This window comes from Talaromyces atroroseus (assembly GCF_001907595.1).
Source record: "Talaromyces atroroseus strain IBT 11181 chromosome Unknown scaffold_17, whole genome shotgun sequence".
In the NCBI taxonomy this organism is placed as follows: domain Eukaryota; kingdom Fungi; phylum Ascomycota; class Eurotiomycetes; order Eurotiales; family Trichocomaceae; genus Talaromyces; species Talaromyces atroroseus.
The window spans coordinates 241347-266879 of NW_017971449.1; the positions used below are offsets into that span (position 1 = coordinate 241347).

General features: G+C 48.2%; 11 protein-coding genes across 11 annotated transcripts; 5 read left to right on the plus strand and 6 right to left on the minus strand.

Moving 5' to 3' along the window:
• Positions 1–58: 58 nt before the first annotated feature.
• On the minus strand, positions 59–2623 carry UA08_09044 (hypothetical protein; the record flags this gene model as incomplete). Its single annotated transcript, XM_020264106.1, has 1 exon — positions 59–2623. The coding sequence occupies one exon, from the start codon at positions 2621–2623 to the stop codon at positions 59–61; it is 2565 nt and encodes an 854-aa protein (XP_020115883.1).
• A 125-nt stretch (positions 2624–2748) lies between these two features.
• Positions 2749–4102, minus strand: UA08_09045 (hypothetical protein; the record flags this gene model as incomplete). Its single annotated transcript, XM_020264107.1, has 2 exons — positions 2749–3733; positions 3816–4102. The coding sequence occupies 2 exons, from the start codon at positions 4100–4102 to the stop codon at positions 2749–2751; spliced, it is 1272 nt and encodes a 423-aa protein (XP_020115812.1).
• Positions 4103–4455: 353 nt separating this feature from the next.
• UA08_09046 (Protein dopey) lies at positions 4456–10348 on the minus strand (the record flags this gene model as incomplete). Its single annotated transcript, XM_020264109.1, has 8 exons — positions 4456–5712; positions 5765–6528; positions 6772–7236; positions 7293–7516; positions 7573–9815; positions 9869–10030; positions 10077–10204; positions 10255–10348. The coding sequence occupies 8 exons, from the start codon at positions 10346–10348 to the stop codon at positions 4456–4458; spliced, it is 5337 nt and encodes a 1778-aa protein (XP_020115884.1).
• Positions 10349–10713: 365 nt separating this feature from the next.
• UA08_09047 (Vacuolar fusion protein mon1) lies at positions 10714–12817 on the plus strand (the record flags this gene model as incomplete). The annotated part of the gene is made up of 5 exons (XM_020264110.1): positions 10714–11269; positions 11356–12221; positions 12275–12456; positions 12521–12755; positions 12809–12817. 5 exons carry the CDS (start codon positions 10714–10716, stop codon positions 12815–12817), a joined length of 1848 nt encoding a protein of 615 aa, XP_020115814.1.
• A 157-nt stretch (positions 12818–12974) lies between these two features.
• On the minus strand, positions 12975–14288 carry UA08_09048 (hypothetical protein; the record flags this gene model as incomplete). Its single annotated transcript, XM_020264111.1, has 1 exon — positions 12975–14288. One exon carries the CDS (start codon positions 14286–14288, stop codon positions 12975–12977), a length of 1314 nt encoding a protein of 437 aa, XP_020115815.1.
• A 1977-nt stretch (positions 14289–16265) lies between these two features.
• Positions 16266–16637, minus strand: UA08_09049 (hypothetical protein; the record flags this gene model as incomplete). The annotated part of the gene is made up of 2 exons (XM_020264112.1): positions 16266–16552; positions 16619–16637. The coding sequence occupies 2 exons, from the start codon at positions 16635–16637 to the stop codon at positions 16266–16268; spliced, it is 306 nt and encodes a 101-aa protein (XP_020115824.1).
• Positions 16638–17962: 1325 nt separating this feature from the next.
• On the plus strand, positions 17963–18811 carry UA08_09050 (hypothetical protein; the record flags this gene model as incomplete). Its single annotated transcript, XM_020264113.1, has 2 exons — positions 17963–17984; positions 18285–18811. 2 exons carry the CDS (start codon positions 17963–17965, stop codon positions 18809–18811), a joined length of 549 nt encoding a protein of 182 aa, XP_020115825.1.
• A 943-nt stretch (positions 18812–19754) lies between these two features.
• UA08_09051 (hypothetical protein) lies at positions 19755–21388 on the plus strand (the record flags this gene model as incomplete). Its single annotated transcript, XM_020264114.1, has 8 exons — positions 19755–19972; positions 20046–20179; positions 20245–20517; positions 20581–20589; positions 20660–20843; positions 20893–21019; positions 21083–21238; positions 21308–21388. 8 exons carry the CDS (start codon positions 19755–19757, stop codon positions 21386–21388), a joined length of 1182 nt encoding a protein of 393 aa, XP_020115822.1.
• Positions 21389–21638: 250 nt separating this feature from the next.
• UA08_09052 (Adenine deaminase) lies at positions 21639–22700 on the minus strand (the record flags this gene model as incomplete). The annotated part of the gene is made up of 1 exon (XM_020264115.1): positions 21639–22700. One exon carries the CDS (start codon positions 22698–22700, stop codon positions 21639–21641), a length of 1062 nt encoding a protein of 353 aa, XP_020115823.1.
• Positions 22701–23585: 885 nt separating this feature from the next.
• UA08_09053 (hypothetical protein) lies at positions 23586–23930 on the plus strand (the record flags this gene model as incomplete). Its single annotated transcript, XM_020264116.1, has 1 exon — positions 23586–23930. The coding sequence occupies one exon, from the start codon at positions 23586–23588 to the stop codon at positions 23928–23930; it is 345 nt and encodes a 114-aa protein (XP_020115828.1).
• A 315-nt stretch (positions 23931–24245) lies between these two features.
• On the plus strand, positions 24246–25215 carry UA08_09054 (NADH-ubiquinone oxidoreductase subunit, mitochondrial; the record flags this gene model as incomplete). The annotated part of the gene is made up of 3 exons (XM_020264117.1): positions 24246–24368; positions 24483–24773; positions 24847–25215. 3 exons carry the CDS (start codon positions 24246–24248, stop codon positions 25213–25215), a joined length of 783 nt encoding a protein of 260 aa, XP_020115829.1.
• Between the last annotated feature and the right edge of the window lie 318 nt (positions 25216–25533).

A 25533-nucleotide genomic window follows, 5' to 3' on the forward strand; every position in this document is an offset into this window, starting at 1 on the left:
CGTGGATCAATATGCGGAGTAGGTCAAAAGCCTACGATATCGGGATCCCAGTCATGAGCTAGGCCACGCCCTTAGGACCCAGAACGTCCTCAAGACTGAAAGAATACATCGGCTTGTCTGATTTGCCCGTGTCATAGACAACGTCATCTTGAATTGGTTTTTTGTTTTTGCAGAACACTCTCAGCTCTTTGCATGCCACATCTCCATTCTTCTTCAAGTATTCTCGCATCACGTCGCCAGCGCTCATGACAATGCGACTCATTACCTCAGCTCCACCAGAGGCCAGTCCCATTGCACGTGCATTTCGGGCCGAGCCTTGCGCAACGTGATGGATAAGGATGACGATGTTAGATATGAAAGAATCATCAGGTATGTACGGCGACGGGAAATATTGAACGAATTTGTGGTGCTCTTTGTCTCGGATCAGTCTGAGTAGCTCGACAGAGCGTTTGTGCATGCCGAAGTAGTTGTACAAGATGATGGGCTCCTCTTCGAAAAGCTTGGTCTTCAGGAAGGCGAGAAGGTGCAGCGTGTCAATGTTGTGGGTGTTAGACCACTTTCGAGCAATGAAAAATTCCGGATTGGCTCTCCGAAGCTCATTACTGGATGATTCAAGCTTTGAATTCTGTGAAAGTTCGTCCAGGACTCTGTCAATGTGGCAAATCCCGCCATCTTTCTCAGAACCACCAACGTACTGGGTGAAGAACAAGTTCGCCACAGTAGTAGTGGGCTTGAGCACTCGGGGAGCCTTGCCATCAGGAGCATGAAATCTTTTGCTCCGGGAATCACGGGCAAAATTGGCAACGGATGAGATGCCTGTGGCCAACTCAAGCCTGTTCAGAGATTCCTTGGCGTTCTCTGGCCGAGACCCAATGAAAATATGAGATTCCCCGTGGATCTTGATGAAAGCATCCATATCATGCCATCTCAGGTCCTTATGCGTTGGAGAATTTATGACAAGGTTGTGCAAGAAGGCCAGTTGTTGGACATCGTACCATTGGGTGACGAGCTGCTGGCCAACAAACTGCATACGAGTATTGAGGTTGAACAGGAACAAGCCGCAGAGTATAGCGTGCTGTGAGAGGAGCGCATGCTTTTCGGGTGGGGAACCAACTTTGTCGATTCCAGACCGGACTCGAATATCAAGGAACAGATCTTGTATGATCCATGACTTCACGGTCATGCCTATATTTCGAATTTCCTCGTCACTCTCTTTTGGCCAAAATTTGGGCTGAGGGTGTGTTGTAGACAGTTGCAGGTAGTCATCAATAGTCTTCTGGATACGAAGTCCAGACACTCGGAGGTCTTCGAATGCACCCAACGTACTGTATCGCATGATATGATGGACGTCGAGGAAGATCTGGGAGAAGAAGCAAAGCCACATGGTAACCCGTTTGGTCTTGGCAAACTCAGTAAGACCTCGAGTGATGGTGTCCTCGGTAGGCATCTGGATTTGGAATGTATCAAGCATGCAAAACTCTGGCAAAATCGAAAGAAGAATGATTTTGTCTTCACTAAACTTCTGACCGACAGACATCCGCTCTCTATCCGCTTTCAGGTTATAGGTGCCGAAGTATTCTTTTTTAAAGACTGGCAGATGATTGTCCTGGAGAACACTTGCAAAGGACTCAAGAAGGACCTTAGTTGGAATATAGCACCAGTCGGCTATATCAGCCATGTTCCTGTTGTATGGCAGACCAATCTCAGTGGATGGAGCCGCAGACATTCCGCGAGTCAATACAGCATAATTGTAGACAAGAGTCTGAACATCGTCCTTTTCTCCCGTGAGCGAAGTGCGCCAGTCTTCCTCCACTTCCTTCACAAGATCTCGGGCAAGTTGTAAAGCACTGTCAGTCACGACAGCGGCGTTCATAAGGTCGATTTTCTTATCTCGATACTCTGACCAGGTGACGGAAATGAATTTTCGCATATTGTTTAGGTCTTGAAGTAAGCAGAGGGTCTTGAAGAACAACCGACTAAAATGCGAGTCTGCTGCCTCATTGTCGTCCTCTTCCTCTTCAACAACAGTCACCTTAACGACCTTCTTAGATTCTGCGGGCGTCGGTTGAGCTTGCGCAGTATCCTGGGGTTCCTCCACCGTGAGAACGGCAAATTTGTTTACAAACCGGTCAGCATCGGCGTCGTCACTGTGGGCCTCAGAAGTCGGTAATGACTGCTTAGCATCTGGCTTCGGGGGCGTGTTGATTTTCCATTCGAGCGCGTCACAAATCTGCTCCAGCACATCGATGAAATGAGCATGCCGCCTGTTGTTTGTGGAGTCGCCCTGGCCCAAGAACCAGGAAGTCACCGCTTTTCTCAGTTTGATGGCGCGCTTCGCGATGATGAGAACTGACTTGGGTACGGTGAGAGCAGAGTGGGCAATCACATCGGCGAGCTTTTGCAAATCTTTGGTAGTCGCTCTATAGTGAAGTGATGGATCTGCATCTGGATCATCGCTTTTGCCTTTGCGTTTACTCTTACCCTCTTTGGCAGTAGGGACGGGAGCAGAGAGCGTGGATGGTCGATAGCCACATCGGCTCGCCGTCTCCAGTAGCCATATTGCAAATGTATTGGTATCTGCTTTGTAGCGAGCGTAACTACTCTGCAAAAATTCGGGCAACATGGTGGCGATGAAAGGGAAAAGAACGTCGAGGAGCAGGAGCAAGGTTATATGCATTGCCAACAATCAAGTAAAGCTAGCCTGATTGCATTAGCGCGCTTGGCATCTTTGGCATTCATTTATCCTCACTACTTAGAGAAAGTATTCTGCTTAACCTCCTCTATAAAAACCTCTAGATCCCTCAACAAACTCTGAGCAACTTCCAAAGCAGCAAAATGCCCACCAGCATCATGCTCCCTCCAAAACGTCAAGCTCCCCGTCCTCTCAACCCACGCCCTTGGAACAGGCAGAATCTCATGCGGGAAATGCGAGAAACCGAACAGTTTCCCATCAGGAATTCGCCAACGCACCGAATCTCCATGAGCAGGCACATCCTCCCTTGGGGCGAAATCCGTACGATACGGATAGATGCTCCGAGGAAACGTGTCCGTAAGCCAGTAGAGGGTCACAAATGTGAGGATTGTGTTTGTGTCCGGTGTCGTATTCTTATCGGTCCATGTGCCGAACTTCTCTGCTATCCAGGCCAGGAGAGCCACGGGACTGCTGCTTAGGACTAAGCCAATGGTCGCTGCGCGTGTGGCGTGCATTTGCGCGTAGCCAGCTCCGGTGCTGATAAAGGTATCGAGCTTATCCAAGCGATGGATGTCATCGATACTCAGATTCTGTCGTGGGAAGGTATGCATGGGCAAGTCGAAACAGAAATTGAGATGGATGCCAACACAGGACTCATCGTCAACTGCAAGAGCGCGTGCAACTCGGCTTCCGATGTCCCCGCCAGATACTACGTAGCCTGTCGCATCAAAACCTAATTGAGCAAACATATTACGGAATATGCAGCTCACATCATAAGTCGAAAAATCTTGTTTGCTGATTGGGGGACCAGAGGAGAAAGTATACCCTGGTAGGGATGGCACGATAAAATGGTATGGTAAGCTCTCAGGTGTGTATTTTGACTGCAGCAGTTTTGCCATTGGCAGGTATTCCAGGAAGCATCCTGGCCAGCCATGGAGACATATCAAGGGTAATGCATCTGGCCGTTTTGAGAAGAGAGCCATGTAGTGAATACTGTATGAATGGTCATCGTGATCAACCTGAGCCGAGAAATTGGGGACGCTGTTGATGTTTTCTTGTATATTTTCCCTGGCAAGTAGAGACGTTATTAACATAGTCGGTCAAAATGAATAGAAACTGTTACCAATCGAAGACATCATCCGAACCCCACGCCTCAATCGCCTTGCTCAACCACGAACGTGTCATTCCGAATACGGTATTGATATCAGACCGAGAAGAATTCTCAAAGGTCACGGGACCTAGCCTGGCTTGCTGGACTAGAGTCCTGAGTTCAGTGATGTCTTGAGTCGTGATGTTGACTTTGCATGGCTCGTGTTTGTGCGATTCGCGCGCATTTGGAGGGGGGTGGCCGAACGGTCTTTGAGAGGATCCCGCTGGGCTTAGTGGATGTAGGAACCTGGATGTTGTCATTTTGTTCTTATCTTCTTCTTTGGTTGGATTTACTGTATAGTATCCGCTTGTAGAGAAGGACTAAACGTGAAACGTGAACTCCACCTTTATGCGTCCCGCATCGAACCCGCATTATGTGGGCCGGCGCGGGCCTTGGGAGTGAGTAACCTTATTCTGACATATGCATTGCATTTTGAGGTTTTAGACTCCGAAATCAAGTTAATTCATATAATTATCCTAAATCAAGCCACCCTCCTCTTACCACATGCGTATTTCCATTCAGAACAACAAAGATCGGTTTGAAGGGTATCACACCAAATGTAGACAGCTGCGAAATAAAATTATCTGCAAATAAGTCACTGAGATTGAGACCATCAACTTGCCATGGTGCTTTCATTGAAAAGATCCGCTAGCAGATCATCCACACATGCCTCGATATCAGGACTGCCCATACTGTAAGTGCTTTCAAAGGCCTGGATGCTGATCCGTTTAAAGAATGGCTTCAGAATCCGATCAACAACCTCGTCTTTCGGCGTTTCTCGGATGAAATCTGAACTCAAGGAGGGCTTATTAAGCCTTTCTTTGTCACTCAAATCTCCAGGTAGAGGTGAGACAGCGTCTCGGGAGCCTAGCGTTCGAGATATCTCGTCTGCAAGAGCGATGGGCTCCCATCGGCCTGGAGGGTAGATCGCGTCGATTGTGTCGGTCACGAAGAGCCATTCCTGTAACTGGAAGTCATCGGGAACCAGGAGAAGTAATGTGTCTAAAAGCTTGGACGCTTGAAGAAGTGCATAAGGCCCGTAAAGATCTGACTCTTGGTGTTGGGGTACTGCGGAGATGGCTTCCTGTAATTCTGTGTTGATGAGAGGCCAGAACGGGGCCATGTGAGTTGTCGAAGTCCGTAATGCGACGGCTCGGAGAACCATAAATAATTCTGCTCTTGTGACCGAGGATGGTGACGAGATATGTGTAGCCTGTAGAAGGTCTTCGAGCCTTTGCAACAGAGCCGGGTAGTCTAAAATGAACTGATCCTCACCATTTGACAGAATCAGGAGGGCGATTCGACGCAGGTTCAGCTGTGTTTTGCGATCAGCTTCCAGTCTGGCTGCAGAAGCCCCAACTCCAAACATGATCCCAGCCGTTGCAGGAGGCGTTACCCGTGACAATAGCTCAGGGAAACGTTCCTTATCTACAAGAACCCATTGCCGCAATAGGCTCATCCATCCGCTTTTCACCAAATCGACACGAGACCCAAAAAATCTGACATCATTGAAGGCATCACCGATATCCTTTTTCCACACCTTGGAGCTTGCAGATATTTTCGAGATCTGCTGAAGTAAATCAAGCACCGTTTGGTTCACATTGTTCGGAAAGAGTCGTGACCGCAGCGTTGGAGAGATTACATTCGTAGAGATGCTGGAAATTACATTGGTAATGCGATCTGTCTCACCTAGAGCAGTCAGGAACGCTGGTAATGACATAGTAAGAATACTCAGCATATTATCTGGACTGGCGTGCGGTGTCGATGAGCCCTCAGGGTCAGTTGATGGTCTTCCTGACATTCCTGAATCTTGGGACAATCCCATGGGTTTGCTGGTGAATATAGCCGCCAAGAGACGCAGCAGCAGGTCCTGTAATAAATCAGCAGCTAGATCCACAAATTAAGCGTATCGTCAGACATACCCCGAGGTCTTTCCTCATACGGCGGTCGTCGCCGAAGCTTGTGTTTTCCATCTTCGCGCCAAGAATGCCAGCGAATTCAACAAGACGAGACAGTATCTGCCGGTGAGGAAAAGGGTTGGTCAGAACATCACGCAAGAAGGTGGTGCAATCTCCCCAGATCTCGTCCAGGACATCATCGTCGAGTGACCTGGCATATGTGACTAGGAACGCTGCAATTTCAGACTCGGTAATGCTGGAGGCTAGAGTTGATTTGCGGCTTGGATCCAGAGCGGTAGGATTGGTCCGACTATATATGGAATTGAAAATGGCAGGAATTATAACTTTAGGCCGAGCCCTATCAAGTGTGTGTAAAAGGTTGAAAATGTGAGATGATTTGCTCGTTTCAGAGGGACCCAGGTTGCTCCATAGTTCCACCAGTGTTTCAAGAGACTCCAGTGCTTCCGCGGTGAACAAATGCTCCAACAAGCCTCGTGACCGGTTTCTCATTCGCAAGGAAGTATACTGGAATGAGGCTACTGATTCTGTATCGAGAGATACCTTGCCCTTGCTGTTCGCCCTCCACGACCAAATAGAGAAGCAAAGTCGAACAGCGTCTTGGAAGCACAGCAAAACCGTTAGTCTGTCGTTTGCAACGTTTCTCACTGGCGCGCCGTCAGAGACAAAAACATTAGACACCATGTTCCCAAAGAACGTCTGGTGACTATCAGGACTCCGAACGGTTGCTGTAGTTATTTCTTCGGCATGCAGACGCTCATGGGCGTTTGCTATACATGTTTCGAGTCCAGTTAGCAAGACTATCGTGGCGTGTTCCGATCGATCTTTCGCCCAGTCTTCCGTCTTTTCAAAGATCTCTTGAAGGTTTGAAAAGGAAGTTCTGATTTCTCGACAAAAGCACTCCACGAGCATCAGCAAGATTTGAAAGATGGATTCTCCATACAAAGGAAGACTTTCGCTCAACAGAAGGATCCATTTTTCAAGACAACCCCGTGAATTTGGAGAGCTAATACCCTTCAAAAGGCATGTCAGTAGCTGCTCGGGTGGTTGTGGTAGAGCGGGCGGCTGATGCAGCTTATCAACCCTGTCTGAACTCAGCGACAAAAGGGAAGCACTCCGCAAGGACCCTCTTGATCCTGCTCTTCTATGTTTGACGCTGGCGGGCGGCGGAGGTTGCAGGATATGAGCAAATTTGGCTTTGAGTGCTACGAGAAGCGTTTCGATGATAGTGCTCTGAAGGACATTGCTGTCTTGATCGAGCGCATTGGACAGCTTCTCAATGAGGATGATATGTATGTTGGTATCAATAATTTGTTCGGCCCCGAGACCTAACAACAATTGTCGAAGAACCAAGAGTGCTGTGCGTTGCAATATCTGCGCTTCTGCATTGAACTGGGTATTTGCTTGGGATTCAGGGCTAACTAGAGCGAGCGTAATTTCCGCAATCGTTACCTGAAAGCTTTTTTGCTCAGGCGTATCTATATACCTGTCAGCGCATAATCAAAGTTGGGGTTTGGTTGTTTTCAAAGCTTACTTTCTTTAGCCGGTGATTCGTGAGGATGGTCCACCGGCGTAGCGGAATGTGACACTAGGGTAATCCATCCATTCTGCGAAAGGCATGACAAAAGATTGGAAAGTGTCTGAAGTAGATACTGGCATTCACCTCGATCGTCAGGATTAACCAGGCCTTGTTTCTTGTCTCCATCGCTTTCCACATTTACAAGCTCTTCGAGTCTAGACACAAGGATATGCAAAACCCTGAGATTGTTTAGCTATGTTCAACCATAAAAAAGGGCAACATGACTAAGACTCACCGCTGAATAGATGGCATCTCCTGAACCCAGTCTCGAACAACTTGCGAGACTTCTTCGGACTTCTGAGACAACAAATCCAAAACTATGAATAAAGGGCGTTTCAGTAAGGAAATATGATACGCAGAACGATCGTTCGCCATAAGGACTCTTCCATTCACCGAATTGGCTTCAGAAGAACGAATTTGGGAGGAGTCCTGGCTCCATTGAAGGCTGTGAATCCATAGAACACAAAATTTCTCAACATGCTCAATGCTAGAAACTTGGGCACCAATGGATTCTTCTCCAACCATTAGAGAGGTAATGGAGGCTTCCACTGCGTGATCTTGCCACGTGATAGAATGTAATAAGCAGATGCAACGCACGGCCTCCACATGAAACTTGGGACTTTCTGGGGATAGAAAAGTCCAGAGGTGACCAACTAGGACGGGCAACAAATCCCATAGCTGTTCATACGTCACATAGAAGCCAGGACTGTGAGTACCATACAAAGTAGTGATAACTGAGGCGACTGAGGAAATAACGGAAAATCTCTGTGTCGTGAGTTGCGAGTTGTCAATCTCTAGGACTTTGTGGAAAGCTTTGATGAGATGGCCGTCGGCTAGTATTCGAGATTTTGGCGTCTTCTTCAAAAGATTGATTAGAAGATTCAAAGTCTCTTTGACTGATAGATGGTGATGGGGGTCTTCTAAAGCCGGCATCGACAACCGATAGGCTGCACGTAATATAAGGTCGGATAGGATTTGAGGCGGGAATGGGAGGAGCGGCAATTCAAGGCTCTCCTTGCTGCGATCGTAAAATTGTTGGACCTTTTTCAGAAGAGTTAAATTGTCGAAATCGTGGGGATCCGTTGATAAGTCTTCTGAAGCAGCCTTAACAAAGAATGCTCGCTCCGGTAGAAGGTTTAGTGTCAAATTGAGTAACTTGAAGAGATGTTGAATGCAAGTTTGGATCTGTCTTGGCCGCCACTTGGGCCGATTGAACAGAATGATCTCGTTGGACTCAACCAATATGGCCAGCGTTAACAGGGGAATGTGGATGAGTAGCATTTCTTCTTCTCGGACATTGAAGTTAGCGAGAATAAAATGAGCAAGCTTGAAGTTGTTGTCTCGCTTTTCGAAGTCCCCATGCTGTCCGTTCGCGTTCATACCAACAAGATATAACAGCTCCGAGAAAATCAGGCTACTTTCAACACCGTCGAAGAACGCACTCGAGCTCCGAAAGACTTCCTCAAAATGCGATTTGTCAGCTGTTCCTTCAAATGATTGCACACTGCGCATGATAGGAAGGAAAACAGCAGGAACAACGAAACCGCCCACTTCCCAGCGATCCATGAGGGATAATGCAATGCGCAGAGGTCTACTTCTTTCAGATGGTTGCGAGGTGTCTTGATTGATCATGTTCAAAAGACCACGGACCAAGGAATCCAGCCCATATTTACTAAAATATCGGGACTGCGATTGTTCCTGGCCATCCACTGAAGTTTCTTGACCCTTTTCTGCGTTAGGATTGGGCGACGCAGTCATGGGTCCTGGACCGAGAAACCAAGCCCAAAGCCGCCTATTCAGGCTCATGTCTCGCCGAAGCACAACGCCAGCCGCGGCAAGGATCAACTTTTCTAGGTCATCACGCCTAATTCTTGATTGGAGGACCGGCGAGTTCAGGGGCAGATGTGTAACTAACAAGTCGAGAAAATTGCGTTGCACGAGCAATTGGTCATCGGTAAGACCACTGGCGAAACACCTAATAAGTAATCCGGGTTCAGGAGAAATAACAGATTCCGCAATAGCCTCTGAGTCAGTTGAATTTAGGTTGCCGTCTTCTTTCTCTGAGCTAGCGGAGGTCTTAAGTCCTAGCTTGGGAAGATGACGTTGAAGGTAGGCTAGAACACCGAGCCGTCGACTAGGATTTGTTATCGAGGCTAGAAACATGCATTGCCAGAAATACTGGCCCTTAGAGTCCAAGCTCAAGCTAGATCTCCGTGTATCCATTTGACTTGCTAGACTGCGAATCTTGTTGAGAGTACGCAAAGTTGCTTCAAAATCATCGCTCGTTTCTTCCTCTAAACCTGGTAGCAAAGCTAGAATTATGGCCTTCAGGGCGGGGCGTATGGTCATCGGCTCTAGTTCTGGGAGGTAGGTTTCTAGGAGAGATATGAACAGCGGCCGTACTGAGAGGGAGGCAAAAGTTAGGGTTGGCGCAACGCCTGGGAAATATAGGGGTAGGTCTTGTGAGAGGCCTTGGGGCTGTGGGCATGTTGTTAGCAGCTATACCGTGTAGGAGAAGGTCAGATGAATACCTTGAGCAAGCCAAATATATACGTGTAAACCTCCAAAGCCTTCTGGTGTACACCGGAAGGCAGCGCTGGGTTCAAACATTGTGCCAATCGCTTCGCGACAGTGATCTTATGCGGCACGACGGGTATCTCTGGAGGATGGGATTGTAGCGCCTGTTTATGAGGCTGTTAGCAACTGTATACGGTTTTGATTGTGTATTTGCATGCGGACCTTGAGAAGGCGACTCAGGAACGAAATGTAATCGGCCCATTCCTGCAACGTAGTGTCGAACAGAGACAACGCCCGCTCGACAGTCGTTGCATACCGCCGGTAGTTTTTGTCTTTTCTCAAGTGTTCTTCTAAGTCCGTCAGCTGCCTGAATCCACTACCTGGCCATCCTAGCACGCACCATCATCATTTGCGCGAAGGCGAGAGCGGGCGAGGGAGCTATCGGAGCTTGCGGGGGTGTCGGTTCTAGGGAATCCGCCTGGATCGAGGCTCATGGTGCCAATGGCCGGGCTTGCGAAGGGTCTGAATCAGAGATCGGACAGCTCATAATTGGGGCATCGATAGCATGAAGTCGCAACTGGGGCGAGACGTGGAAGTGACAGAGCGCGCGAGAAATGGTTTTGTTCCATCAGAGGCCACGCATGCAGACTAAGGAAGGCACGTTCTCCGCAGTCGCGGCTGGCCCGCATTAATTATGCTCGCACCTTCAGGGACACAACTAGCAACTACGTCAGTCCTCCACCTACCTACAATACGTTGACAGGCAACATGGCCAGTTTATTATCTCGGCTAGAAATAAGGACCTACTGATTTGGTCGTCCGGGACGCCTTCCCATTGTCTCTAGCATCATGAGAGAAGATGGAAACTCCGAAGAACGAGCTCCCAATTACGCAGGAGGGACTACATGAAGACGACGCTCGAAGCAACGAAGCTCCGCACGACGAGAGCGGTCATACCACAGACTCAGAAGAAGCGCGGCCGCCGTTACCGCCGCGTCCTGAGAGGATTGATCTGCTGAATGAAGGCAACACTTTTCGAGCTTCCCCCTCACGACCCAATCTACAATCACAAGCGACAACGGCGCTGTCCCTGACAGACATTGCCGGTCAAACAAATGCAGATGCTAAGGATGGTTTTGTTGCAGGAATTGGACGAACCCTTCTAGGGCGAGGATTGAGAGCTAGGGCTAGTCTGAGTCAATTGAATAGTGCTCGTGCGAGCGAGGCTGGAGACACTGCGAGCGTGAGGAGCTTCATACCAAATTCAGAGGAGGGCCAAGAAGAGAACCTCTTTGGCGAGTTCGCAAACGAGAATGATGTGCAAGACCATTCAGAAAACATAGAGGTTCTCGGGCTTAATGAGTATCCCCAAGATGGAATTGACGACGAATTCGGAGAGGAATTTGAGCACATTGGTGATGTGGCCGAGGATGGCCATAATGAAGGCAAGCGATTATTGCTCAGGTTGTTGATTAGATGACCGCTAACTTGATGGGTTTAGAAATGCTCTTGCAGAAGTGGAAAGCAAAGCGGAAGCATTATCTCATCCTGTCGGCTGCTGGAAAGCCCATATATACTCGACATGGTGACAGTGGCTTAGTATCAAGCTTTATTGGTATAATCCAAACCATAATTTCATTTTACCAAGACGCAGATGATGTCTTGACAAGTTTTGTTGCTGGAGACACAAAAATCGTCGTTCTCTCGAAGACACCGCTCTATTTAGTTGCCATCAGTCAGCTGCTGGAGAGCGAGAGTCAGCTCAGACTTCAGCTCGATGCACTATATATGCAAATATTGTCAACCCTGACTCTCCCGGCTTTAAATAATTTGTTCTCAATAAAGCCATCGACCGATCTCAAGAGACCGCTACAGGGCACCGAAACACTGCTTTCAACACTGGCCGACTCTTTCACTAAAGGTTCCCCAACTACTCTACTATCTGCTTTAGAGTGCTTAAAGCTGCGCAAATCGCATCGCCAAGTCATTAACAATCTGCTGCTTAAAAACAGAGCGGAAAAACTACTATACGGTCTAGTGGCTGCTGGCGGCCGACTGGTCAGCGTTATCCGGCCCAAAAAGCATTCTCTTCACCCGGGGGATTTGCATTTACTTTTTAACATGATCTTCGAGGCTGGTGGTGTTAAGGCTGGCGGTGGCGAGAGTTGGATACCTGTTTGTCTTCCCGGGTTTAATAGCTCTGGATATCTTTACATGTATGTGAGTTTCTTGGACCTGAACGACGAGACGGGAGGACTGGTTACGGATGATGATACTCTGAAAGACGGATCTGCGGCTATCGTTCTTATAAGTGCCGATAAAGAGAGTTTCTTCCAACTTCAAGAGATGCGCAATAACCTAGTCTCGGTACTATACTCCCTTTTCTTCTTTTTTTCCACTCTTGGCTAACAATATTATAGCAAATGCAGAAAAGTGGAAGCATGAAGATAATGAAGGAAGCAATCAGAAAGGGAAGACCGTCCCCGACAGATATCGTTCCAGGTACTGTCCTGAGACATTTCATATACAAATCCAAGGCCCATGTCCAGTTTGCCATGTCTTCATACGAGCCAGACTTCACATCTCTTACTAGACACAGAAGGTGAAATTCCTACCGCGCTTTATCAATGAACAGTTAATTTGAACATGCTAACTGGCTTGCCTAGGTTAATATCAACGTACAACTCCCTTCATGAAAGCGTACATTCACGTAATACACAAGTCAAGATACACTATGGCACCAGTAAATCGGCAAGCGGATTTGCCTGGGTTACACCGGTCTTCGAATTTTATTGTGTGGCTGGACCAGACGCAAATCGCAATGCTCTTTCGCAGAGCGCGAACAAAATTCGTCAGTGGGTGCAACAAGAGGAAGAAAGACTCTTCATTATTGGCGGTGCAGTAAGTTTGCCTTCTCTCAGATTATATTTAGACTGTACTGACGAAGTGACTAGGTTTTTTGATTTCCATAGACAGATATCGTGTGTAGCACTTTCTGCAAATAGTTCAGTGGTAATTATATACCGTCTAATGGTTTCTATACTTTATTACTTCATCATCTTGGATAAATATATATCAGATCTATACTTCCCAAATCTATAAACAGATTATTGCATAAAGTCATATTGCAACCGACACTTCAGCCGCCTTTCTAATTCTATTCATAACCGCAGCAGCGAGATCACCCTCGTCGTCACGAATACCCTCGATATAAATCGCATCTACATTGAGTTCATCCAAACTCCGTAAAGCAGCAAATAACCCTCGCGCAATAGCCTCGGCTTCAGATCCTAAATCTATGTCATAAACCGTGGCACCAATGCCTTCTTCTAACAAAACAGATACTTCACGGATGCGAACAGCACTGACGCCATTGCTTTCGTCTTCTGCTAATACTTCTTGAGACTGGGATTCCGCGGACTGCGCAAGTTCAGCGTCCGGAGTCAACGCAATAGTAACTGGCCATTTCCTCGTCCTCACAATGCCGATTTTTCGTCTTGTCTCCGTCGAGAAGCCAGTGCCGAGCAAGTCTTGCTTCACCCGGCCGGTGATGGAAGGCAGATCCGAGCCGGCTTCAAACAGTATTACCCTCGCCTTGGGTGAGTAGTGCCTATACTTCATGCCCGGCGCGCGAGGGGCTTCTTTGCCGTGCTGAAGCGCACTATCGTGATATCCAACCTGCACGTTTTCCCAGCCGGGACAGGCTCTTATTTCCTCGATGCCAATCCCGCCGGGACGGAGGATTGCCGGTGGCGAGGAAAGGCCGTCAACGACTGTGCTTTCGACGCCTACGCCGCAGGCCCCCCCGTCTAATATCAGGTTAATGCGGCCCTTGAGATCGTGGTAGACGTGCTGCGCGGTGGTGGGCGAAGGTTTGGTGGATGCGTTGGCGGAGGGGGCGGCGAGTGGTCTGTCAGTGACGTGGATCAGAAGACGCGCGAATGCAGACGAGGGCATGCGCACGCCGAACGTGGGCAGGTTCGCGGTCACTTCTTTAGCCAGCAGAGAGCCCGGCGGGTTTGGAAGGAGGATTGTAAGCGGGCCGGGCCAGAATCGGGATATTAGAGGTTCGTATATGGCGGGTATCTTGGTACTAGGAGTGGTCGTGGTAGTAGTAGGATTTAGGAGTCTATTGATCATCTCAATCGAGTCGACGTGGATAATTAGCGGGTTATCTGACGGCCTCTTTTTGGCCTTGTATATTCCCTGCACCGCAGCAGATCGCGTCGCATCTGCGCCGAGTCCGTATACCGTCTCCGTGGGGAATCCCACGGGGATATCGCTTGATCGGAGAGCCTCTGAGGCTTCGATAACGGCAGATGCTTCGGCGGTGCCTTTGGAGTTTTCATCTGCCCACCATTCTGCGAGAGACTTGTTGGCGGGCACTTTGCTCAGGCGATGGACTGGCAATATTCGAGTCTGCTGGTCAGCCATGGCGTATAGATTGCGCCGGCTACGGCATACGGCGAGTCGGAAGGAGGACAACAGCGTTGCGTTGCTGGTGATATGATTTGGGCTTGAGACAGGAAGTTATGCGAAAAGCAGTTTTCGCTCAGTGCTGGCGCGCCCTAATTGGTTATGAGTGAGCCACCTTGGTTCAGAGACTGTAGAGCATGAGAGCCTCCAGCTGCGATCACAGAGGTTGTTTGGGAATATTTCAGTGGAAAAGGAGGGGTTGATAGAAAATAAGAACTACTTCTTTGTAACTTTTTTTGCGGGTCAAAATTGGCATTTTTAACGCTTTTCCTATCTTATCAGTTCTTGGCGATGACGTCTTCATGGGAGTAAATATGCAACATATTTACTCTCTAAAATGTATTTTCACTTTATATTTGCAAGTAACATTTTATATTCATAAATGATCTACTGCTGCCATCTACTTCTCGTTATCTGTGCGGTGGTAGACAGCCTAAGCATACTGCACATCCGTCTGAGGCTGTTTCACCTTGAAAGACGTGAAGCTGCAATGAAGATATAGCAGGTCCGGATCAGCATCGACTACACCCCATTGAACAGGCTTGAATGCGGCATCCAGATCATGTCGAGGCGGATGACAAGGTGCACTAATGGCAACGAATGCAACGGGCATGTAAGGTGCCTTGCTATTCCCTTACTCCAAGTAGAGAAATCACACAAAAGACAGCGATCGTGAGAAACAGACCAAGTTCTAGGGGAATTGTTGACACGGCACAAGTTTTCAGCTGCTTGGACGGAATAGGTTCACCTTGTATATTGTACGGTAGGATCTGGACATAGAATAGGCCTTCGGAAACAAACCAATGTGTGAGAGTGAATGTAGTAAGAGGAACGGCATATTGGTATGGAATGGTTAGGTACATGGTTGATTGTTGTTAGCCACGCAGAAAAGACGCTCGTAGGGGGCGCCGGTGAATTGCATAATTGTTATATTCTTCCGCAAACAGAGCTCTGGTTAGTATGTCATTGAAACACAAGTAAAGCAATGACACTCCTAGTTGCGATGTACTGGCGAGAAGCACCATGCCGATGAATAAATGAGCAAAATTCGAAGCAAAGCCGTTGACTGGACCACACCCCAGCCCTTGATCTCCCATGTTGCATTTAGTGACGTGCTTTGAAGATATTGGTGGGTTGTCATATTCTGCACCGCGTAGCCCGGAGGGATGAGGCTCGTGGCAATGTATAGGAGCAATACCAAGCAAGTCACGCCCCAGATCTTCCCGCTGCTGGCTTTGGTCCATATCTTGCTGGCCTTGGGAAGAAAGCCGGGGTGAGGCTCGTCTGACCAAGAGCCTTCCCCTTCAAGGCTCTGGTTTTTCGGATTCCACGGGCAAGATTCGTCGCGAGATATTACTTCGGGAGAAAGCATGCACCATTTCTTTCTGGCCGGGTCTGGCCGTTGAAGAAAGGAATGAGATTGCGTCGCCGAGGGTAAGAAACGAGTCACGACGATCACTACGTAGTACGAGCCAGATGCAAATCACTTTGATCAAGTTGAAAATAATGACAGCGAGTGCAGCGGGCAGGTGATAATATAGACGGCATTTTCAGGCAGTTTTTTCACTGAGACAGTAGTCAACGCTACCTAACAGCTGCAATTCGCGGCTCATTGACCCCTCAGAATACCAATCTAATTTCGTCTTCCGGTGCACAGGAGGCTGAAACATGCACACCAGACCCAGTGGACGCGATCCAAGAGGTGTGGTTTAAGTATGTCCACAGCTGCTCAGGTGGAGGATTAGCTTACATGTTAGACAAGAAATTCTCCACGTTAGCATGGTTACAAGTCATGTCGCTCTCAAGAAGCGAGTTCTCCAGCTTGGACTTGCCAGTATGCTGGATTGAATTACTGTCAATCCAGTCTGGCCCGGCCCCTCGCTCTTCAATTCAAACAGGCTTCATCTGGTGGGTTTTTTTTGACCCGCGAAACGCTCACGCAGCTCCTCCACCCTGGACTGCATCTGTGTCGATACGCTTGAAGTTGCTGAACAGGCTGATAAAGAAAGACAGCCCCACCGCAACGATAGCCACTGCAAAAGCGGCCAGGATGCCGGGCATCTGCTCAGGGCTAAAGACAGACCGTAGCTCAGTGGCTCCAGTGGCAATCACAAGGGCTGAATCGATGTCCGGCACGCTCGTATGGAGCGTATTGATGAGCTGATTGACGAAGGCAACTTGTCCGGCAGCCATGAAGATCGCTCCACCCATCAGTTGGTGGACTACGTTATGAGATTATATATATATATATCTTCATTTTTGACTCTGGGCGGTTGGAAACAACTTACACATAATGATAGCGGTCATGGTTGCGATGTTCGCTAGGAGCTGCGTGACCCTGTGCGGCCATGATGGGAACCTGGTAAGACAATCCCCATCCAAACCCACCAAGGATCTGGTACCCAATCCACTTGCCTGCGCTGGATCCGATATCAAGAGTATACTGTGAGCCAGCAGCGATGGTCGAGAGAGAGTCGCACCAATAACTATGTTTTCGTCTGTGACCATAAGTGAGAAGTAGTCCGGATGCACAAGCTTGTCACGACGTTCTACACGTGATCGGCCATCTTATGGTTCTCTCGGTAGATTGTTGGGATTACTATGGTCAGCCTGTATGGAAGAGAGGCGAATATCAAGGCGTGGAGCCAGGGCCACCGATACATGACCTGGTGGATTGTCCCGATGAATCCAGCTCGCCGGAAGACAGTGAGCAAGGGATTTCTTCGACCTGCCACTCCAATTAGATATCGAGACGACGCAGACAGGCTTGTGGGTGGATTCTACCTTCGCTGACTTTTAGAAATCCGCCATTGTAACATAGATCCCCCGCAAGATCACAGTTAAGCCAGTCGAACCACTGTCAAACAGAAAGTCAATCCGCTTGCGCCTACTATGGGCAGTTGACCAACACCAATTACCTCAGATACGTCCACCTCCCTTGGCGCTACCTTCGTCGAGTTTGTGGATGAATGCCTCGATATGAACATGTAGAATTGGTTCCTGTTCCTTCAGAGGATTGAACACCAGCGCAAGTATCTCTCGGACTGCCCGGTGTTCCTCGGGATCCGGATCAGCAGCAATGCCAGCATGCTCTCCTTTCCAACGTTGGATTTCAGTTTTGATGAACAGCGATCTTCCTTTGGTGCTGCCAGCCATAAGAATATCTGTGAATTTAATATTATGAATCAAAATCACTAACCCTGACTACACTGTTTATGTACCTGTTTTGCGCTTCCACTCTGAAGAAAGCAATCTCATTCAGGGTGATTCGTACAACATCTCCTGCAATAAATGTTTATTTTGAGTTTCTTCTTCTCAAAGCCACCTTGTATATGCTTATTATATTTTCTGAAAGCCACCTTAATGGCCCAAGGGTACCGGCCAGATAACCTTTAAAAACGTCAACAGTAAGATCTTTTCTTTTTTATGCAATCTTCATTTGACCAATTTATAGAGTTCAATAAGAGAACCAACCAGTGATAAGCGTATCACTTTGAGACAGCCGCAAGTCTGGGACCGAGGTACTTGGCATATGGATGAAGAATGGCACGAGGGAAGTATTGTCCAATCTTGTAGAAGAGGAACTGGCACTTATTACATACAGTATTAGAATGAATTGACGCAGAAATGATATGAGCTTTGTGCGGGAGCATTGTATGACCTACCGAATCATACTGAATCAAAGCCTTGCTAGAACATGCTTAGGCAGTAGGCGAAGGATCGAGAGCGCCATCATTTAAATAATTTACAGATTGACAATCGGAAGATATATTCATGAGGGTTCGGATGCCTAGGGTGATCCCTACCTGCCTCAAATTAGAATCATCCGATATTGAGATGACTCCAATAACATTGACACATGTCAGCTTCCGAGACGCCTTTCGCAGCTGCAACCTAAAGTAGCTAACCCCTATTGTATGCAAAGTTGGATACAGTAGCGCTTGACAATTGCAGCTAGCAATTCATCTACCAGCATCACACTCTCTGGAGATGACGATGCTATTGCAGAGCTGGAGGAAATCGTCCAAGATGAAGGGAAGTTGAACCGCCGTCTCAAAGTCGGCAATCGCATGTCCATTCACTACCTCTCCATCGCAGGAGTGGCCATGTTTGCTATTGGGGATACTTTTGACGAGGTCTCTGCCAGCTCGACGCCACCACCCACCGATGGCGGCGATGGATACTCGGCCTCGAAGTGGGCTAATGAGCGGTTCCCCGAGCGTGTAAATGCGGTGTTCGATCTGCCAGTATGGATCCATCGGCCGTCAGGGATCATACTGCTAGCGAGCGAAGAGCATAACCAGAACGAACTGCTCCTAAGCATATTCCTCTTCTCAAGGAAGATTAGAGCTGTGCCAGAGACTCACCTCATCCAGGGAACAATGGATCTTGTCTCTATTGAGAGTGAGCCGCAACATTGTCAGGGACGTATCCTTATCCTAACCGGTTCACAGCGTAGCACTCTTTCCTCGATATGCTGAGTCCATGGTAGATATGCATGCCATATTCCTATGAACCTGACGTAACAGCTATGATACTGTCGATTTGCCGTCGCTACTTGATGAAAGTCTCAACAAGAAAGCCCCCTTAGCGCAGTAGTAGCGCGTATCACTTGTATATCGTGATGATAATAAGGTCCTAGGTTCCCTTGAGGGGCATTTTTTGCCTCTTTTTCTATGACTCCCTATAATTGGGCGGTCATAAACTTCTCCCCAGGTATCAAATTTCACGTCGCTGTTTTTTTTCTTGTGAAGAAGGCCCGTACAGCTTCACTTCCTGCATGCGTCATGGACCCACACCCTGACGAAGAGAGATTGAGGTTTTCGACTCTCCGTCGTGGTCACGAATGGTCGCGAACCGTCCAACAAGCAGGCCCTCTTAGCGCAGTGGTAGCGCGTATCACTCGTAATTCTGGATATGATAAGGTCCCAGGTTCGATCCCTGGAGGGGGCAATGTAAGCCTTCTTTTTATAACCCCCTCGTTATAATGGGGCGATCATAACTTGTCAGGTTTACCAAATTTGACCATGTTGTTGTTTTTTTTTTTCCATTTCCTGCATCGGTCATGTCGGCCTCCCTGGCGAAGCAACTGGCCGAGGTTTTCAACTCTTTCAGTCGTATATCAGCGACTCAACAACGCCATAAAAAGATAAATAAGTAGTAGTAGTAGCCTGTCACGGCAAGCAGATACAGGTGTTAGTAAATTTGTCGCTAGATTGTGATTCTTTGATTCACCACACAACCGGTCATATGGGAACAGGCCTGCCTCTAACAAAAGCTAACTATTTGTGGTATCGGATGGTTATTAACATCTACTTCTAGTTTGATAGTTACCTAAGCATACAGTACCCGAGGCGGGGTGTATACGAAATATGTGTAAAGGTGATATTCTTCAACATTGTACATCATTAAATTATATTGAACATGTCTCTCAAATACGCAACTGTACCCGCTGCCGCTCGTGCTGCACCAAAGCCTTTCGCCATCTCTGTCCCAGACGAGCAACTCGAAGAGCTTCAAACGCTGCTGAAACTATCCAAACTCGCCCCGCCAACCTATGAAGGATCCCAGGATGATGGCAGACTTGGGGTGTCAACGAAGTGGCTGACAGCGGCTAGAGACGAGTGGAAGAAGCTCGACTGGTGAGTATGCTAGCTGTCGAGCATGTTTTTATAGACTGCTTTTATTGATTCCGGTCTGCTGGATCGATATCAGGAGAGCTACCGAGAGAGAAATCAATGAATTCCCTCAATTCACCTACGAAATCGAGGGCTTAACAATCCACTTCGTTGCCTTGTTCTCCGAGAAGCAAGATGCAAAGCCAATCGTCTTCCTTCACGGATGGCCCGGTGAGTCTTTGCTCTCCTCCCGGAAACGAAAGTACTGGCCTTCATACTGATAATCCGGACCGCAGGAAGCTTCCTGGAGTTCCTACCGATGCTGTCGCTATTTCGCGAAAAGTACAACCCCAGAAACTTGCCCTACCATCTGGTGGTACCCTCGCTACCGGGTTATACATTCTCCTCAGGACCACCGGTCGACCGAGACTTCTTCTCGACAGATGCCGCGCGAATCGTGAATCAATTAATGCTCAATCTCGGATTCGGAACTGGCTATGTCGTCCAAGGCGGCGATGTGGGATCCAAGATTGGCCGTGTGATTGGAGCAAAATATGAGTCTTGCAAAGGTGTGAGGAAGTCCATGACAAAGATCAAAGAAATGTAGCTAACCAATGCTCCTCCTCTATAAGCCGTTCACCGTAAGTACAAGCCATCGTGCATATTGAAACAGCTTCCTAGAAACAGCGATCGGCTGATTCAGCCTCGCAGTGAATTTCTTGGGCCGCGTGAACCCACCGCAAGGGGATGTGAAGTACTCCGCGGTAGAACAGGAGGGCCTAAAACGGGCTGAGTGGTTTTTTACCTACGGCACTGCCTATTATCTCAGTCATGCCACTCACCCAAGCACAGTTAGTCATATATTGTCTACAAGTCCGGTGGCCCTTCTTGCATGGTGAGTCTACATCTGAGATCCTGGGCCAGGCACTCACTAACTAATGCAGGATTGGCGAGAAATTCCTTGATTGGCCGGACAAAAGACATCCAATCCCCCTTCAAACGATTTTGAAGGAGGTTACGCTTTACTGGTTGACGGAGACTTTCCCAAGGTCTATCTATACCTACCGAGAGGTACCATCTTATGCCGTGGACAATAAATCAGCCCTGTACTTACAAAATACTAACGATCAATAGAGCTACCCAACACCTCCTGTGCCTTACGTACAGAGCCCTGAACTACACATCCATAAACCACTCGGTTTCTCCTATTATCCGCAGGAGATCATGCCCGCCCCGAAGTCGTGGGTCGAATCTACCGGTAACTTGGTTTTTTGGAAAGAGCATACAAAGGTAAGACAATACGCTACTACTGTTGTTAGGGACGTTGTTGTCCTTGGTACTAAAGTGTTGGGTTTGTAGGGAGGCCATTTTGCAGCACTTGAATGTCCGGAAACCATGGCAGAAGATATTGTGGAATTTGTAGAGCAAGTTTGGCCGTAGGGAACAACACCCCCTTGTCAACGATCTCATTGGTACCTAAGTATATGGATGATGTGTTCACCAGCATGTGTTACAAAGTAGATGAAGCTTGATATTTGTGCTAAGATGTCATTTGAAACTCGTCAGCTGGATTGCTATCATAGATATTAGATTCTATTATTCCTGATATGGGTATAATACATAGCACTGATGCTTTGCAGACGGATACACAGATAGTTTACTATACACACAGTTAATCAAACTCAATGCTTCACTCCTGATAAGCCCGGACATGGTCATCAATTAAATTCAAGAGCTCCGATTTTCGCTCCTGCTCAACCCAACTGCCATTAATACTATTCTCTGCAATCGTCCTCCACTCGGCGATACTCAAGTCAAACGCCTCTTGAACACTGCAATAATTATGCAGAATAAAGCCTCCGAAATACGCCGGATCATCACTATTGATGGAGAATCTGACACCGGCATCCAAAAACGTCCGGATGGGCACTTTACTTATATGGTCGAAACAGCGCAGCTTGACGTTCGACACCGGGCAGACGGTAAGCAGGATCTCGTCCTTGGCCACCTGCTGCAATAAACTGGGGCTGTCAATTAGCCTGATTCCGTGGTCGATGCGCTGGGACTTGTAGGCCTCCAAGGCAGCTCTGATGTAGGAAGGATCTCCTTCTTCGCCCGCATGGGCCGTCCTCCTGATCCCCTTGGAGTATGCAGTGGCGTAGATCTCCTTGAACATGTCCTTGGGAGGACCAACTTCAGAGGACGAGGCTCCAATACCGTGCAGTGCACCGGACTCAAAATGGCCCGCTTCAACAGCCAAATCGAATACTTTCTGTGCGTCGCTGGCAGGCAAGTGCTTCACAAAGCACATAATGAGCTTCGTGGTCATTCCATACTCCTGTTCCGCGCGTCGACAGCCTGCAACGAATCCGGATACGACCGTGTCAAAGGCTACACCCCGATTCAAATGCTCTTGGGGGTCAAAGAAGACCTCAGCGTGGTGGACGCCGTCGGCATGGGCCTTTTGGAAGTATTCCCATGCCAGGGCCTCAAAGTCACCCTGCTGCTGGAGCACAGACATGCCGATAAAGTAGTAGCTGAGAAAATCGTCTAGAGAGGTGAAATGCTCATATCTTTCGTAAAGAGTCGCCGGCGAGCTGAATTCCGGCCGTTTCTCTGTGTCTGGCAAACTCACCCCGTTGCGCGCGGCCAGAGTGAACATCAGCTCAGGGGTGAGACACCCTTCGAGGTGGACGTGATGTTCGCATTTGGGCAGATCCTGAAGGAACTGATGGATTTTGGTTTTGCACATTTTGTTTTTTTAGTGTTTCTTTTCGGCGCAATCTTCTTCTCTATATCAAGTCCGGTGATAGTTGAATAGGCAGCGGGAGTATGAAGTTAACGACGCAGCGCCCACCGAGCGCAGGGGATCTTCGAGTTATATAGTGACCCTTCTGATCGTCAACGCCATCGAGCAGAATTTTTTATTTCATTTTTTATTTCGTTTTCCCCCCATCAACCTTGAAGCAATCCACTTGTGGGGCCGGTTGTCTTTGCAGAAAGTCGGCTGTCGGCCACCTCCGATTTGGTATCTTCCGTCGAGCCATTCCATGGAATCAGGATGCCAGTTTTCGGTTGATAAGTAACGGTGCGTCTTGTTTCGGCCAATCAAAGCCATTAAGTGAAAAGATCGGATAGCTTAGTAAATATCCCCTATCTAGTTAGTTAGTTAACTAGTTAGTTATAAAGTATTTTAGCCGGTACCTAGGTATACAAAACCCGTTCCTGCTTATCTTTCAGTATGTATCATGTCTTGGGTATAAAAACGACAGAACAAGAGTACAGAACTCATGATCAGTCTTTTGCCTGGTAACTATCGCATCAGGTTGTCACTAAGGCTTTATGTATACTCCTATACCTTACCGCAAGCATTATGTCTGAGGAGGAGAGTTGCTCGTAATAATCATCACTGCCTTCTGGTGGTGCCGGATATTAGTCAGCAGTTGACATGGTCGACGTTCATCCTCGCAACAAACGAAACAATCTCGTTATGAATTGACAAAGTGCAGGAGTTACTGAATATCTTCGTTGCAAATAAAAACTACTGATGTTTAGCGCGCACACGCGCGTACCGTTGAATTTATCCCGTCGCTGCTTTCGATCGCACGCATATTGGCCCGCTGGCCTCAGCGCAACAATGTCCACAGCTGTCGTGACGGACCGCTTCAAGCTGATATTCTTCGTGCCTCACCCGCAACTCGAAACGTGCAAAGAAGCCGTCTTCGCCACCGGTGCAGGGACGTTTCCTGGTGGGAAATACTCGAAGACTTGCTTTCAGACACCTGGAACAGGACAGTTCTTGCCGGGAGACGGCGCGAATCCCAACATTGGCGCCGTGGGGGCACTGGAGTTCGTGGACGAGATGAAGGTTGAGATTCTGTGCGTGGGAAGACAGACCATGCTTGACGCGGTCAAGGCTCTTGTCAAGGCTCATCCTTATGAAGAGCCAGCGTATGAGGTTTATAAGTTGGAAGATGTGTGACGGACTCTTCGTATTAAGATTCAGATCCAATCTAATTTTTTTTATATCATATAAAAAGAACAGCAGAACAAGCAATGAGCCTCACACTATGGTAATACACAATCCTCGCATTGTTGTGAGCATATAAAAAATGTTTCTATGCTGGCCTGGCATAACCAATCGCTGCCGGTGATTGGCTGCTGACATATTGAGGGCTGTGATTGGTTCGGCCAGCTTCCCTTCCATCGACGTTCTTGTCTGATTCCGCCCGGAGGAACTTCATCGACCTCTCTCGACAACCTCGCGATCCCCATCCAGACAACATTGACGCCAGCAATGGCTTCTAAACTGTTTCCCGCCCTCGTGCGTTCCTCCCGACAAGCCGTTCGACAGATTTCCCGCCCTCAATGGCGGTCATTCTCTGTGGGCGCGCCAGTGCTTAGCGATGCGCTCGCTGTGGTAAGAAATGGCCCTCCGTCACGACCACCGTCCTTTTTCCGGCACCACCTTGTTCCTCTGTTTCAATAAATGTCATTGATTTATATGCTGACTACATATTTGTACGGCCGTTAGCACCGCAACAAACCTGACAATAACCCGTCTATCCCTTTCAAGTTCAGCACGGAGAACCTGAAAATCATCGATGAAATCCTCAAACGCTACCCCCCACAGTACAAGAAGGCCGCAGTCATGCCAATTCTGGATCTCGGCCAGCGCCAGCATGGCTTTACCAGCATCAGCGTCATGAATGAGGTTGCTCGTCTACTAGAAATGCCCCCCATGCGAGTATACGAAGTCGCGACCTTTTACACCATGTACAACAGAGAGCCTGTGGGCAAGTACTTTGTGCAAGTCTGCACAACGGTGAGTCTACATTAACACTTAAACTTTGCATGTAAAATCCGGGCTCACTGGTTTCGCTTTTTCCGTGCATCAGACACCTTGCCAACTCGGCGGATGCGGAAGCGACAAGATTGTCGAGGCGATTAACAAGCACCTCGGCATTACTCCCGGACATACAACAGAGGACGGCCTCTTCACTTACATCGAGGTCGAATGCCTCGGTGCTTGTGTCAACGCTCCAATGGTCCAGATTAACGACGATTATTACGAGGACTTGACTCCCGAGTCTGTGGTCCAACTCCTGACTGCCTTGAAGGAATCTGCTGGCAGTGCCACAGCCAAGGTCCCTGCCCCCGGCCCTCTCAGTGGAAGAGACACATGCGAAAACAGTGCTGGCTTGACAAATCTGAAGGAGGTTACATGGGATCCTGAGCAGTTCATGAGGAAAGATGGAGAGTTGTAAGCGGGAAAGACGTTCTTTTCCGTCTTCCTTTGTCGTTTATTTTGGAAGTTACTGGATTCTCTTCTATTAGAGCTGGGATTGCGATTTCTTTGCCGGTGAAAAGCTCATGAGACGGTAATTGAGATTATCCATTTCAAACTGTACAGTACACTGTCTTCATGTTTTGTGGCCTTATTTCACAGGAGAATTTGAGCCATGCATATCACACACACACATATTCCTTTGATTTCACGAATCTAAAATTCCAATAATTTTTTACATTCTTAGAGCTTGCTTACTAAACACAAATCGAACAGTCGCGCTTTCCGTAGGGAGTGG